General features: G+C 34.2%; 2 protein-coding genes and 1 non-coding gene across 5 annotated transcripts; 2 read left to right on the forward strand and 1 right to left on the reverse strand.

Moving 5' to 3' along the window:
• Nucleotides 1–233: 233 nt before the first annotated feature.
• On the forward strand, nt 234–307 carry TRNAV-CAC (transfer RNA valine (anticodon CAC)). Its single transcript has one exon. It is a non-coding gene; the product is annotated as a tRNA-Val (tRNA).
• A 179-nt stretch (nt 308–486) lies between these two features.
• Nucleotides 487–5,159, forward strand: LOC124835162 (Mitochondrial substrate carrier family protein). Of its 2 annotated transcripts, XM_088103266.1 has the most exons (10): nt 489–646; nt 752–798; nt 1,196–2,481; nt 2,619–2,737; nt 3,126–3,250; nt 3,487–3,586; nt 3,939–4,004; nt 4,092–4,175; nt 4,445–4,530; nt 4,683–5,159. In XM_088103266.1, the coding sequence occupies exons 3-10, from the start codon at nt 1,260–1,262 to the stop codon at nt 4,843–4,845; spliced, it is 1,965 nt and encodes a 654-aa protein (XP_087959392.1). In that variant the 5' UTR covers nt 489–646; nt 752–798; nt 1,196–1,259; the 3' UTR covers nt 4,846–5,159. The 2 variants fall into 2 exon arrangements, 1 of the variants encoding a protein (XP_087959392.1); XR_015783265.1 differs by lacking the exon at nt 4,683–5,159 and having other exon boundaries at nt 487–646; nt 752–2,481; nt 4,096–4,175.
• A 1,148-nt stretch (nt 5,160–6,307) lies between these two features.
• LOC124835166 (bromo-adjacent domain protein, putative (DUF3527)) lies at nt 6,308–11,275 on the reverse strand. 2 transcript variants are annotated; one of them, XM_047310059.2, is made up of 3 exons: nt 10,666–11,275; nt 8,023–9,862; nt 6,308–7,115 (listed from the first exon to the last, which is right to left on the reverse strand). In XM_047310059.2, exons 2-3 carry the CDS (start codon nt 9,844–9,846, stop codon nt 6,789–6,791), a joined length of 2,151 nt encoding a protein of 716 aa, XP_047166015.2. In that variant the 5' UTR covers nt 9,847–9,862; nt 10,666–11,275; the 3' UTR covers nt 6,308–6,788. The 2 variants fall into 2 exon arrangements, with proteins under 2 accessions (XP_047166015.2, XP_047166016.2); XM_047310060.2 differs by lacking the exon at nt 10,666–11,275 and adding an exon at nt 10,009–10,615.
• Nucleotides 11,276–14,003: the final 2,728 nt, after the last annotated feature.

Here is a 14,003-nt window from a genome sequence, read left to right on the forward strand (position 1 = left end):
TAAATTGTTTACACTACCAATACATAACCTATTATTTTTCCTTTTATGTGTTTATTCAATATATTAATCCGCAATTCACCAGGGTTTCTGCCAGGTGGAATAAAATAGAATGTTAAGAGCAGTGAAAGATTTTAGTAATTTAAGTCTCATTGCTTCACCCAAAAAAAAACTCTAAAAGTAAACTAAATAATAAGTAATAAAATATGAATTCAAGCTTGACAGACAACAAAGCTGTCTGGGTGGTGTAGTTGGTTATCACGCTAGTCTCACACACTAGAGGTCCCCGGTTCGAACCCGGGCTCAGACATTTCTTATCTTACTTTTATCATTCTAAAAACTCACTAATAAATAAATAAATTGAAACATAAATTACTTTCTATCAGTCTAAAATTAAAAGTATGGCCATTTAATTACAATTGGTGTTATAACTTTATTTACTTTTTTTAATGAATCAATGTAAAAAAAAGATAGAGAAGGAGGTGGTGAAGAGATAAGAGTAAGAGAATAAAAAGATAAACAAAATTTCTGCACAGAAAACAAATTGGGCACGCCTTGAATTGTTCAGCTTCAGCTGCTTAAACCCTTTCTTCGAAAAAATGAATTTCAGAGATTCTTCTACTTCTCACCCACCATCGCTTTCATCAAGGTTTCACTTTTCAGTCTCCGTCAACTTTCACTCTCAGCTCTCTCTCTATTTCTCTCTCATTTTTTCCGATAAATTAATTCGTTGTCTAATTTTCTTCTTGTGCAGAGTTCCTCATTCAATTAGCTCAATTAATGTTCCCACTTTTGATTCGGGTGCCATTCTCTTCATTTCTATATCCTCACACAAATGAGAAAATAAAAATTAACAGTTAAAAAGACTGCTGTTTAGTGTTTCTCAAATTGTCTCTCGTGTTCCATGTGTGTATCATAACCATAACTCAAGCTTGACCAACGAGGTTCTTGTTATGAAATTCCCAAGAAAAACAAGTGGGGAAGGTTCAAGATTGGAACTTCGTCAGTCAATCCTTAGTCATAGGTTCTGAAATTACGATACTTCTTGGCTCTTTCGATTTAGTTAGAGATTGTGTGACTGAGAGCTAAGTGTTTGTATAATTGACACTTGACAGTTAATATAGTTTGCAGTTCATGGTGTTATCGACATTTGGCTGTTAACGTAGTTTGTTGATAGTTACTGTAGTTTCATTCACAGGCCCTTTCTATCCAGTTATTTTTGGGCTATCTGATTCTTGAAGGGGACAAAGGATTTTAGGAATATGTCTGAAAGCAATAAATCACCCAAAAATGATCATCAGTCCATAAAATATTGGCGGATTCAACAGGCAGGAGCGTCCACTCAGACGGATCTTTCGGGTGTAGATTATTCGCCTTCTCTTTCCAAGAACGAGAGTAAGCAACAGTATGGAAGTTGTCAACCGAAGTCCCCTCAGATACTGAGCACAGCTCAGCTCATCTCTGCAATTGGTCAGGTATGCGATTCTGCAAGTCAATCGCTTTCGGTTTTACTCCCAAAGGAAAATTTGAATCAGGATGATAACGGATTCTCAAAAGAGAAACTTCTGGATAACATTGGAGAGAGAAAGAATAACCTGGTATATACTTCGAATGGCACTAAATTCTATCCTCTTACCGTGGGTGCTGCAAAGATTGTGCGGGAAAGATTGGATTTTCCTAAGGTAATGCAGAAGATATTAGTGTTTGAATCTCCTAATGAAAGTCAAGATTATATCCATTCTTTATTCCAGAGGTTTTTAAAGGCTAGTGATAAAATAACAAATAAAGACTGTAAAAGAATGAAACTTGCGAGGGAGGAAATGTCATTTAAATCTGGAAATGTATATCGGTGGGCATGTAGAAATGCTGTCGAGATGCTAAATTGTCAAATGAATGTTACCCGGCTTGAGAACCTGGAAGCTAATTCCTCAGTTTCTGGCGGTGGCATTTCCTTACATACAAGCACCCCTGCATTGGCAAACGAGGAGAGGGATGTGTGCAATTCAATCACACACCAAAGTAAATCATTGACCAATGCTGCAATTCCGAACACAAGAATAGTTAGCCCTCTGTGTTCTGGCTATTTTCTGCAAGCTGTACCCCATGCTAAGGCAGAAGTTGGTGATTGTCAGAAACTTTCTTGTAGTATCTATGCGGACTGTCACATTGACAGTTTAGCTTCATGTACTAGTGCTTCTGAGCAGTGCCAACATGGCATTGATGAAAATGAATCACTGGAAGTCCAAGAAAGGCATTTGTTGGATATAACTAATGATGAACCTAAGCTTCAGACTTTCTCTGCAACCCATCCGAAGCCTGGTAATTCCCAAGCCAAGCCAGAACATGCTTTTTCTGGGGCGTTAGCTGGTGTATGTGTCAGCCTTTGTCTGCATCCTGTTGACACAATTAAGACAGTTATTCAATCATGCCGTGCTGAACACCGGTCCATCTTTTACATTGGCAAATCAATTGTTTCTGATAGAGGTTTGTTCTTAAGAGAAATAACTTCTTTTTAGGTATCTGTGTAGCTTATATGTATCATTTCATCTAGATTAACTTTCCCTCTTGAATTAAATCTCCCACTAGATGGCTTCTTCACACAGATGATGGACTAATTTCAGGTTTGCTTGGACTATATCGTGGAATTACCACAAATATTGCATCTTCAGCTCCAATTTCTGCAGTTTATACCTTTTCCTATGAATCAGTCAAAGCAGCTTTGCTTCCTTATCTTCCAAAGGTAGCTCATCTTTCTCTATATTCTACTCATTTAAGTGGAGTTGTTTGAAGTAAGTTACCCTTGCTGTCTTGTGCTTTGCTTTTTCTTGATTCCCTTATTTCTTCACGTGCTACCATCTAGGTGGAAGAAACTGCAAGCTAAACTTGTAAATGTTGTAAAAGATCTTATTCGTTATTTGTAATAGGGAAACTTGTAATTAGGACTTTTTTTCAGATTTCCTTTTTGTTTACTTATTTTCCTTCGATTATAAATAAAGATTGAATGTGTGGAGCAATCAAATGATTCCTGTAATCCCTTTTTAAATTTATCAGTGTCAAACATCAATGAGTCGTTCTTATTTTTAAATGTTTATTGGCATGAATGAGGTTTCAACCATCTTTTTCTGCAGGAGTATCATTCTTTTGCCCATTGTGTAGGAGGTGGTTGTGCAAGCATTGCCACATCTTTCATTTTTACTCCTAGTGATCGAATAAAGCAGCAGATGCAAGTTCGTTCTCATTATCGCAACTGTTGGTATGCCTTGGTTTTTTGTAATATCATCACCTTTCTTGACATAGAACTGCTTGCTTTGAGTACCCCCTGCTTTATATATTTGAGCATTTCAAATATGTGTGCCCTGTTGTTCAGAGATGCTTGTTATGTCTGTGCATAGGCTCATGGGTTCAAACTTTAACTGGAACTTTTCCCTGTAAGACCTGTATAAATTGTATTAAGTTTACTTGCTGGGTCTTTTGAGTATATCTGTGCAGGGATGCATTGGTTGGAGTTATCAGAAATGGGGGTTTTACCTCCCTATATGCAGGTTGGATAGCTGTACTATGCCGGAATGTTCCACATTCAATTATCAAGGTCAGTTGGTGTTTTCATATCTGATGCACATTTACCAAAGAAGCTGATACAGACAGCCTTTTATCACCACCAAGGAGGAAGGAGGTTGTTTGCATGAGGTTTTGGTAGCGCATGTCCTAAAGCCCTTACTGAAAATTCATCATTCTCCTTCCTGGCTCTCAACTTTTACCCTGATACTAAAGATTCATTATTCCCATGAGGATTTTCATCTCTTTCTTCGAGGCTGTTGTGATTATTGACGTTTTCTTCTCAAATCCCCTTTGCTAATATTACTTAGTCTTTTATGATTGGTTTTCCAAGTGCTTCAGAAACCATGGTTTTATTTATTACTATTTTCTGTGACCAATTGTAGTTTTACACATATGAAAGTTTGAAGGAAGTGATGCCACCAAGTGTTCAACCCAACACATTTCAAACTGTGAGCTAATATTTGTTCCTTGCTCTTAACCATCATTTATTTGCTCACTGATGAATGTGACTTGGGTTCTTTTATGAATTTTTGTAGTTAGTATGTGGAGGATTAGCTGGATCTACTGCTGCTTTATTCACAACTCCTTTTGATGTGATCAAGACTAGATTACAGACACAGGTTTGTTATAAGCAAAACCTTCAATTGTATAAATTCTTTTTGGTACTACTGAAGTAGAATCTGGTACAACGATCTAATTAGTTGCTGATGATAACCTTTCTTAACTCTAGGCTGATATTGTTTATCATGCTATTCTTGTAATATGATTTCTGTTTGTTATTTTTCAAATTTTATTTTAAAAAGTATAATATCTGTTATTCTTTTTTCTTGGTTGACGAATATCATTATACTATTAATTCATGATTCTGATCAAAGTGAGTGCACTGCAGATTCCTGGATCTGCAACCCAATACGATAGTGTGCTCCACGCCCTCCAAAAAATTAGTAAGGGTGAAGGTGTGAAAGGCTTGTACAGGTAATAATATCTTGTGTCTTGCCACTGTCATTTAGTTCAGAAGAAAACATCTTTATAGGAGCCACTGATTATTTACCTTCCTGGGATCTCTGTTCAAATGCAAATTGCACCATGACATTTTTTGTTTCTGTGCTTTGTATGGCTGTCATCAGGGGGTTGATTCCACGGTTGATTATGTACATGACGCAAGGATCACTGTTTTTTGCTTCATATGAATTTTTCAAGAGGGCATTTTCTCTGGAAGCATCACATCTCACTGATTTATGCGTCCAGGCCAATGACAGAGATGCTGAGAGAGAGAAAACTAGGAAGTAACAAGTTAGGGTGTTCCAGCGGCAGCTTCCCCAAATGTTGATAGTTTGTATTCTTGGTAACTAGATATAGTGTAAAAAAAGTCTGTCTGATTGTGCCACAAGCAGTAATGTTGTTTAATATACTGTATATTTGAAGATCTTGTGTTGTGTAGTATCATCATACATATGAAGAATTGACAAAATGTTTTTCTAGTTTTCAATCTCAAACACAAACCAGTCATGTAGAATATCTTAGTTTCTTTCAATTCCCTGTTTCCTTGAATGTGAACAATTTTAGTATTCTTCGAGGGTTAATATGGTCTATTTTTATTTTTATGATTTTTGGATTGTATAGTTTGAGAAAATGTATTGAATTGTATAATTTAAAATATATTTTTGGATTCTGAAATATATTTCTAAATTATGGATTACATAATTTAGAATATATTTTCAAATATGAAAATACATTTTAGATTTTGTAACTTAGAAATGTATTTTAAATTGTATGATTTCAAAACATAAGTTAAATTATATAATTTAATATATATTTTTAAATTACAAAACGGTGCAATTTAAAATATATTTATGACTTTGAAATTTTACAATCTAGAATATATTTTTAAATTATGGTGAATTTTTTCAATTATGCATTGCGAAATGTTTTCAACTGGGTGGACAATTTGGACTTTCCATGCATATATGGATGGGCAAAAAGAAACTATGGGAATATTGAATGCATTATGAATTGTTTAGTGTGAAAAAGGTATTATGTATTGCACAAGTTGCTATATATTTTCAGATCCGAAAATACTTTTTCAAAATTTATTACGAATTACACAATATACAATGCATTTCTTAATCTAAAAATTAAAAATATATTTCAAAATATCCAAAATACATTATAATGTATTATATAATCCAAAATACATTTCTAATTATCCAATCTAAAATATTTTCTACTCTAAACAAATTATCTTTTGCCTACATCTATCAGAAAGATTGGAATAAATAACCTAATCTTTTCCCCTTTTATTTAGGGCACTTATTTCAGGGGCTTAACATGCTTAAGAAGATTGGGAACATAGCTTAAAGGGAGTCATCTTACATTTTTAATAATTAATATTTTAAAGAGAATGTTGAAATTCAATTTAAAAATTATATAAACATAGACTCATCATAAGGGATAAACAGTTAAACTGAGAACAGTAAAAAGAATAAATATTAAAGGAAAAATTTGACATTTTTAGATGATACTTTTTTACTAACCAGCAAAAATAATGTTAAACATTCATAATACAAAGAAAATAATATTAAAAATGTTTAATTGAGAGAGGAAGATGAATGAAAATCACAAATTTCAAATTATGTATTATAATTTATATATTGAAGTAAGCATTAAAAGGATACTGATTAAAAAATAACAAAATTTATTTAAAAAGATTTGCAAGGCTTATTGCCTACCAAAGCAGAAGTATCATTACTAGTTATTCCAAGCCACTTTCCACCGTTTATATAAATTTCTAAGTCTTATCAAAATAGATACAAAGAAAAAAGAGAGAAAGGATTGCTATGCTATCTCCTACTGAGTGTAAAGTATTCCCTCCACCATTCTAACTATCCCACACAATATGAACAATTCTTGGTTTCTATCCTACTTCACTGGAACAAAACATCTTATTACAAAGAATGATTTTGACAACTCTAACGTGCCATCATCCCCATTGCACTTTCTCTCAGTATTAAACAGATTCTGCATGCAGGCACTGTGCCTGGTAAAAAAAGCTTCACATTGATGCAAACATCCTCACTAAGATCCTCTGCACACTTCCAAGATCATGACATACTGTGTTTTCCCAACCATGGTACAAACATGGTATCAGAATCCATGTCAGTAGCATGTAATCAAACACACTACAAATGTGTTTTCCACATAATCACTACAGCAGGGTAGGTCAGGTGTGCTCTTTATACACGTGCAATAGGAGAAAAGGGTGGGTTCAGCACATAGGATCGAGGAGCTACTTTTGGATTCTTGCAACGAGTTTTCTTCTCAGTTGTGACTGATTTGAAAATAAAATCTGCATCCTCCTCAAGAAGCATTTTCAGTGAACTGCATTGAGATGACTGCTGGTTTTTCTCATGCCCTCCACTGCTGGAGGCCGAAGTTCCATGCAAAATGGCAACACAGATTGAGAATGCTTGTAAAGCAGATAACTGTGCATGAAAATCAACAGCATAATGCCCCTCTTCAATTCTTGTCATGCTGAAGGTAGGACTGCTTCCTTTTGCTCCCTGTGCACCAAAAGGTCAAATATGTATTAGAAAAACAATAACAATGTCGTAACAAAGAAAGTTAAGACTGTCACACTAAAAAGAAAGCAGAGAAAGCTGTAATAAGAAAGTTTTAATCAAAATCCTTTATATAGATGCATGTCTCATGGAATTAATTCATTGTTCAATCCAACGATTAATTCTTTTCCTGTATACCCCCTTGCTTTTATGAATCCTATCTTTATATCAAATGGTTGCTAAACAAAAATAACTGAAAGAGTTCTAATTTTTTAAGCTAATTCGAGGAATCTTTCAACTACTGGGACATACACTGTGCACTGGATTGTGTTAACTTATCTGAAGTATATTCTTTTTGGGTGGAAAAAATGCACAGAAGGTATAAGAAAGACAAAGTGCAACCATAGACAGGGCTTATCCCACCAGATTGAAAAAATAAAAGATAAAGCAAATCTCTAAAAGTAATGAATAAAGAGACTATTTTTGCAGAAGAGCATGTTCATGTGATTTGATCAGCATATTTGAAAAGTAGGTGCAACCCATCTCTAAGAAGAGGTTGATTAAATGTCTCAATGGAATGTTATGAAGACAATATTTCCTTGACCATTTATTGTCAATGAAATAGTGTTGGCCATTTCTGAACTCTTTCAAATTCAGCCAGAAAGGTTATTGCATTAGGATTTAGTAGAAATATGGAACAAAACCAATCACCATCTTCTAACTGATTGGTGCAATGAATAGCTACACAAGAAAGTGGAATCCATTCTGGGAACTGGAATGTAAATATGCACTAGTCTTCCTATTAGGTAGGGCCTGAGAGCCTTAAGCACCAAATCTCCCTTTACTATTTCATATGTTTTCAATTTTCAAGTCTCTTCAAAGAAACAAGAGTGTGAAACTCAACTTTTACCTGAACAAAAAGTTCCAACGGTTGATGTTCCTCAAAAAGTGGGCAGTCCTCAGCAAATTGAATACTAGGATTGCCTAAAAGAATAAGGGGACAGGCCATGTCCCAACCACCACAGTCACAACCTCCACCGTGTCGCAATCGATCAAGTAACGATGACGGTCCCTGGCTTTCAGCATTTGGCAAACCATGATTACCAGTTGGTATTACCACCTTCACCTGTTCCTGGATTTTGCTGTGATGAAGACTCTTTTTATCTATTTCGGCAGATAGATCTCTTATGTTGGAATGTTCTTTACCACTCATTATGTCCCCTCTTTTGTACTTCAAGCTTTCTCTCTTGGAAAACGGAATTTGCAAGACAATGGCAGCAATTTCAAGGTTTGAATGGCATTCTGCGGATGAGCAAGGAAAAGAACTTAAATCATTAAATTCAACATTGCTCAGTGGAGATTTGTCTTGAGGTTTGTTTTTGACTGCACGGTTCTCATCCAACCCCATAGTTTCTTCTTTCCATCCAATATGGGAAGCTTTCAGAGTTTTTGAAGCATCTGGTTCACTGAAAGACTTCTTCTCATGCGAAACGCTTTGTCTTGAGTGTGTAAAATCGTATAACACAAATTCTGACACCATAGAGTTGTCAAATACTTTGCCTTCTAGTTCAGAACATAAATTACCTGAAACTAGCATCTGTGCAACTGTTGAGGAATCTTTGTCAAAATCATGGTATCCCAACCCAGTAGCATTGCTCTTCTTTCTATTATCAATGGAATGAAAGGTATATACCCAGTTGAAAGCATTACCTGTTCTCCATGTCTTGGCCACAAACACATCTTCAGGGCACTTCACCTTGAACTCAAAAAACGGCACTCCATGTTTATTTTCGAACTTGAGATTGCCATGCAGGTGAACTGGTGAAGAAGCTATACCTGAATACTGGATTTCTCTGTTGATAAACTCAGAAATGATATCAGAATGCTTTCCTGTTTTGGACAAGTCATTTAACAGTGATTTCTGATAAGTCCTATTTCTTGCAATGTTTGCTTTCTCGTTTGATTTGATATCATTACTCTCCGGTACCTGACTCACTGGACTTCTCAGTGATTTTGACTTTGTGAAGTGATTCAGCCTTTTCCTGCTATGGATGAATTGGACTTTTGGACTTGCGCTTGATGAGCAATCACTTCCCAATGGAGATGGCAAGTGAGAGACTTCTGCCTTAGCCGAGAATGACTTTTGAAGCGAGTAGACTGTGTCCTTTTCAACACAACAATTGCCATTGATTACAGAATCAGCAACTTTATCACTTCTGGGCTTCAAATTTGTAGAATCTCTCCCTCGTGCTGTGGTAGAGTTCTTATTTTTAACATCTGAATTTATACAAATTTCAATAAAGCTATCTGGAGATCTAACCCCAGAACCTTCATCATCTGAACCACACAACGAATCAACAATGCTACCTGTGAAGGAGGCATCACTTCTCCTTGAAATTTCTATCTTTTTCCTTCCCTCTACCATGGTGCCCATTTTCTTTCTGCTTTTCACTTCTTCTGAACTCCGATACATGGAAGTGGGCCTGGTTTCTATATTACCTTCCAATCCATGAGGTTTAGTGAGATGATTCTTACACGAAGAACTGCGGAAGCGAGCAAATTTGATCTCAGCAAAGCCCTCCTTGAGAGTAAAAAATTCATCTTTTCCAGAGGGTTTCCCTTTCTTTGATATCTTCTTCACATTCACACAGTATTGATGAGATGGAAGAACAGTATTTGGACTCAGACCCACTGAAGACTTGTCATCAAGATCCAGCTCCAACTCTTGTCCCATTGATGAATCCAAAGACCTGCAATATCATCAAGAAAAAAAAAACATATATTAGTTTGTGCAATGCAACACACTCAAACAGAACAAAGTCCACTTTACAAAGTTGACAAAATGCAGCATGGAACCTATCATCTAACAAAATTTAAATCTGATGTCTACAATTACCGGGAATACAAGGGAGATCTTCCATTGAGGAAATTAAAAAAAGGGCCATAGCATCCATTGAGGAGTGCATATAAATTACAACAAAACTTCGGCTATAATAATCAACAACGTGTTCAGCTCCAAAAATTTCAATTCAGGAGATGAAAAATAACAATTGACGCAGGAAGATATTGCATAAAGCAAATTGTTGATTGCAATTAAGAAGCGGTATCAGACAGTCTAAACACTGTAGAACACTTTTCTACATTCTCATTAAAACATGCTATTTTGCAATGACAATAGTGACCTTGCGAACAACCATTATTGTAAAGGCCACGTCTCAACAGTGCCCTAGAAAATAATTGGTTCTAGTTAGATTATAAAAAAGAAGTATAATAAAAAAGAACAATATTGATTCCAAGCACCGAAAAAGAAACGCCTTGTGATCTGTTGGGTGCCAAATAATTGCAAAAGGAAAAGGAAAAAGCTGGAAAGAACACTGTATGATCTCCATAACACCCAAATGTGAGTAAAGTGACACGGATGAGTGTTGCACAAAACTTGATTAAAAACAATAATAAAGTACACAATGATTATGATACCAAACCAAAACAAGGAGAAACGCAAAGAAAGAGGGAATTTTTTTAAAATAAATAAAAAAGGGGGAAAAGGGCATACTAGAGTAGATCTTGGAGAAGTAAACTGAAGAAAAAGGAGAGAACCCACGAAGCAGCTTCAATGCAGAATCATAAATCTCTAAACTTGAGCATAAAGGGTGCAGGAGAACAACTCATGAAACCAACCCATTTGATCAAAGAGTCAAAAGTACCGGGCCATTGTGTTTTTTTGTGACTCAAAATTGGTATCCACAAAAGGCACAAGTGGGTTGTAGACACCAGAGGCAAGCTAGCACACAACACAACAGAAGGAGCAGTGAAACATGGTAAATGGTGCCAAAAAGCTTTGTTAGAAACAGTACCGGAAGCTACACTTGCAAGAGAGAGAAGCAATGAACTCTCTCTCTCTCTCTCTCTCACATCCAAGATAAATATGTAACAAAGAGAGAGAAACCACAGCAAGCTACTGCATACTATAGTTACTACCACAAGGTTAATGCACATGATGACCCTACTAAAACAAAGCCATGCTCTTGAAGCACCATCATAAGAAGCTGGTTTTATTTTTTGGATTTCTTTAGTATTTAATATTGTTTGTGTCCCACTGGACAAGTGATCTAAGCAAAGCAAGCGAGCAACCCGAGAAAGAATCGAGAGTGGCCTCGTGAGATGACAAATGAGACCATCGAGGAACGACCTTTGGCTTTAGTATTCAGTGCAGAAAGAGAAGGGTGACATTGGAATTTCATGCAGTAAGTAGTCTTACAACAGTAACAGTGACACTTTGAGGTGATTTTCTGAAACATAACATTATCTTATGTTTTCGGGAATGGCAGATAGATATAACATTAACTTATCAAGAACGGAATCCCACAATCATCGAATAATTAAATGGGTGTATCGTGCATTTACAATGATAATAAATAGTGAGAGATTTAACAATAAACAGCAATAATGTTGAGAATCAGATCTGCAGTTTTGCTATGGTAAATTTATTGGCAATAATATATAGCCTTCTTGTTATTTCCCTATCGGGCAAGGCAAGTAATTGTATGAGTAAAGGAGTTGAAAGATGTTTGGCCAAAACTCAGATTAAAGTGTTGTGTCGTAAATATGTTGTATGAAGATTTTCTATATAAAGGGTGATTTGTTGCTTTTCACATCTTGTAGAAAAATTTGCATGGCAGGAAGAGGAAGGGTAGAAGTGTAAATTGGAGTGAGATGAATAAGGACAAAGGGAAAAGCTTTATTTAATTATTATTTATGGCATAGGGGTGGGAGGTGGTCAAAGACAACGAAGGGTCTTTGCATGTGATTGGATTTGGCGGAGAAGAACCCAAATTCAATGACTCACATCAAACTCACGGAATCTTGGACTCTTTGTTTCATGCTTTTACCATTTGGGTTTTTCATGTTATCGTCACAAAATTTCTGTTTTTCTTAAAATTTAAGGAGAGCAAACAACACTTCATGAAAATTCTCAAAAACTATACTTCTATAAGAATGTTGAGTGTAGCATGCTTTTTTTTAAAAAAAAAAAATTGGTATTTTCATTATCAATAAAAAAAAGTAAATAAAAAATTAATTTATACACTTTAACGAAAGAAAGTTTCTTTTACTTAAAAAAAAGTGTGTACTAAATTCAAAAATTAGAAAAAAAAATGTAAAAGGATTATCTTTACATAAAATGATCTTATGTAAAAAAAAAAAAGTAGAGTTCGATCGATATTGATATAATACACTTTCTTTTTGGAATGTTTTCAGCTGTTATAATATGTTTTACCATTATGAATTTTAATGGTGTTTTTTAATAATGTAATTGATGGTTATTATATACTAAGACAATAAAGAATATAAAAGTATGATTTCAAGGTGAGAAAAAAATAAGTATTAATTTGATAGAATGTTAGTGTGAATTATAAGGTTAAAAAAATAATAAGATATCATAATAGTAATAATAGAAATAATAATAAAAGGTAACAGTAGTGATGATAAGGATCGCAATAAAATGGTAATTAATGACAAATAAAATTAATAATAATAAAAAGATGTTACATAACTATTAGAGGTAATAAATATATCTTTTTACATTGGTGTTTTCAAATTCCTTCTTAGGCAAAAATTCCCACATTAATTAGAATAAATATATAAATAATATTTGTTGTTTTTAATTGAATACAAAGTCAAGAATGAAATATGTACATATTCATCCGTATGTTAATATCAATATTCATCGTAGTTATTTAAATAAGTAAATATTTATAGTTTATTAGATCACACATAATATAATATATATATATATATATATATATATATATATATATATATATATATATATATATATATCATTACGTTTAAAATGTCTCTAACATCTTACTAAATTAATTGAATTATAATAAAAAACTTAACTATCAAATCTCTATTTAATCTCAAAATCAAACCCAAAATTCAAAATCTAATCCATAAAATAACTCGATTATAAATAGAATTCAAATATCTCAAATACATTATTCCAAAATAAATCTCTCTCCACTAAAACCTCAACACATCTCTTAATTGTTGTGCATCTCTACCTACATCTATTTTTATCATACATATGCTCCCTATAAAAATACAATCATCACCATCACACACAAATAAATAAGAGTAATTTAACATACAAGCAATCAACTTTACTATCACAATTCACAACTAAACAATATAAAAAAGATAATTACATCAACCAACATTTTAACTCGATCCATGATCATGTCCTAACTCAAAACATGTCATCAAAGCAATAATGCAACCACTCGTGATCTCACACACTAGTGAAATAAGGCATTGACTTATACAAAGTTGTCTCATAAACTATTTTCACAACTGTTACATATTCTCATAAAGTTTTCAGTCTTTCGTTCTCAAATAATTAAACAAATATCAGGTTTTCAACTACAACATGCATGTAACAGACTAACTAGTCTCTCACCACAAAAACTATAACTTCATATTACTCCTAAAGTTTTATGAATAGAATTCACTTTTCAATGGTCTCTAAAAGAGATTTAGAGACGAAGTTTACCAACTATACCAACACACAAAGTTTACCAGTCATTCGCTTGACTTCTACGGAACTAAAACTTCTCCTACTCACCAAAAAATTTACACCAAAAATCTTATGGACGGAATCTACTTTCCCCCTCTCCTTCAAAACAAAGTCCTCATATTCCACTTTCCACCATTTCTTACCCAAGAAATCCCCCTACCTACAAACCACACATTTCTATCCTTTGAAATGTTCCATTCCAAAACATATAAAGAAAAAAAAAAACTACACATATCCATATTACATATCTCACATGCAATATACCTAAAACATAACCTTGACATATATAACATGCATTTTGAATAACTAAAACA

The sequence above is a fragment of the Vigna umbellata genome, chromosome 1 (genome assembly GCF_029865625.1).
Source record: "Vigna umbellata cultivar VRB3 chromosome 1, Vumbellata_1.0, whole genome shotgun sequence".
In the NCBI taxonomy this organism is placed as follows: domain Eukaryota; kingdom Viridiplantae; phylum Streptophyta; class Magnoliopsida; order Fabales; family Fabaceae; genus Vigna; species Vigna umbellata.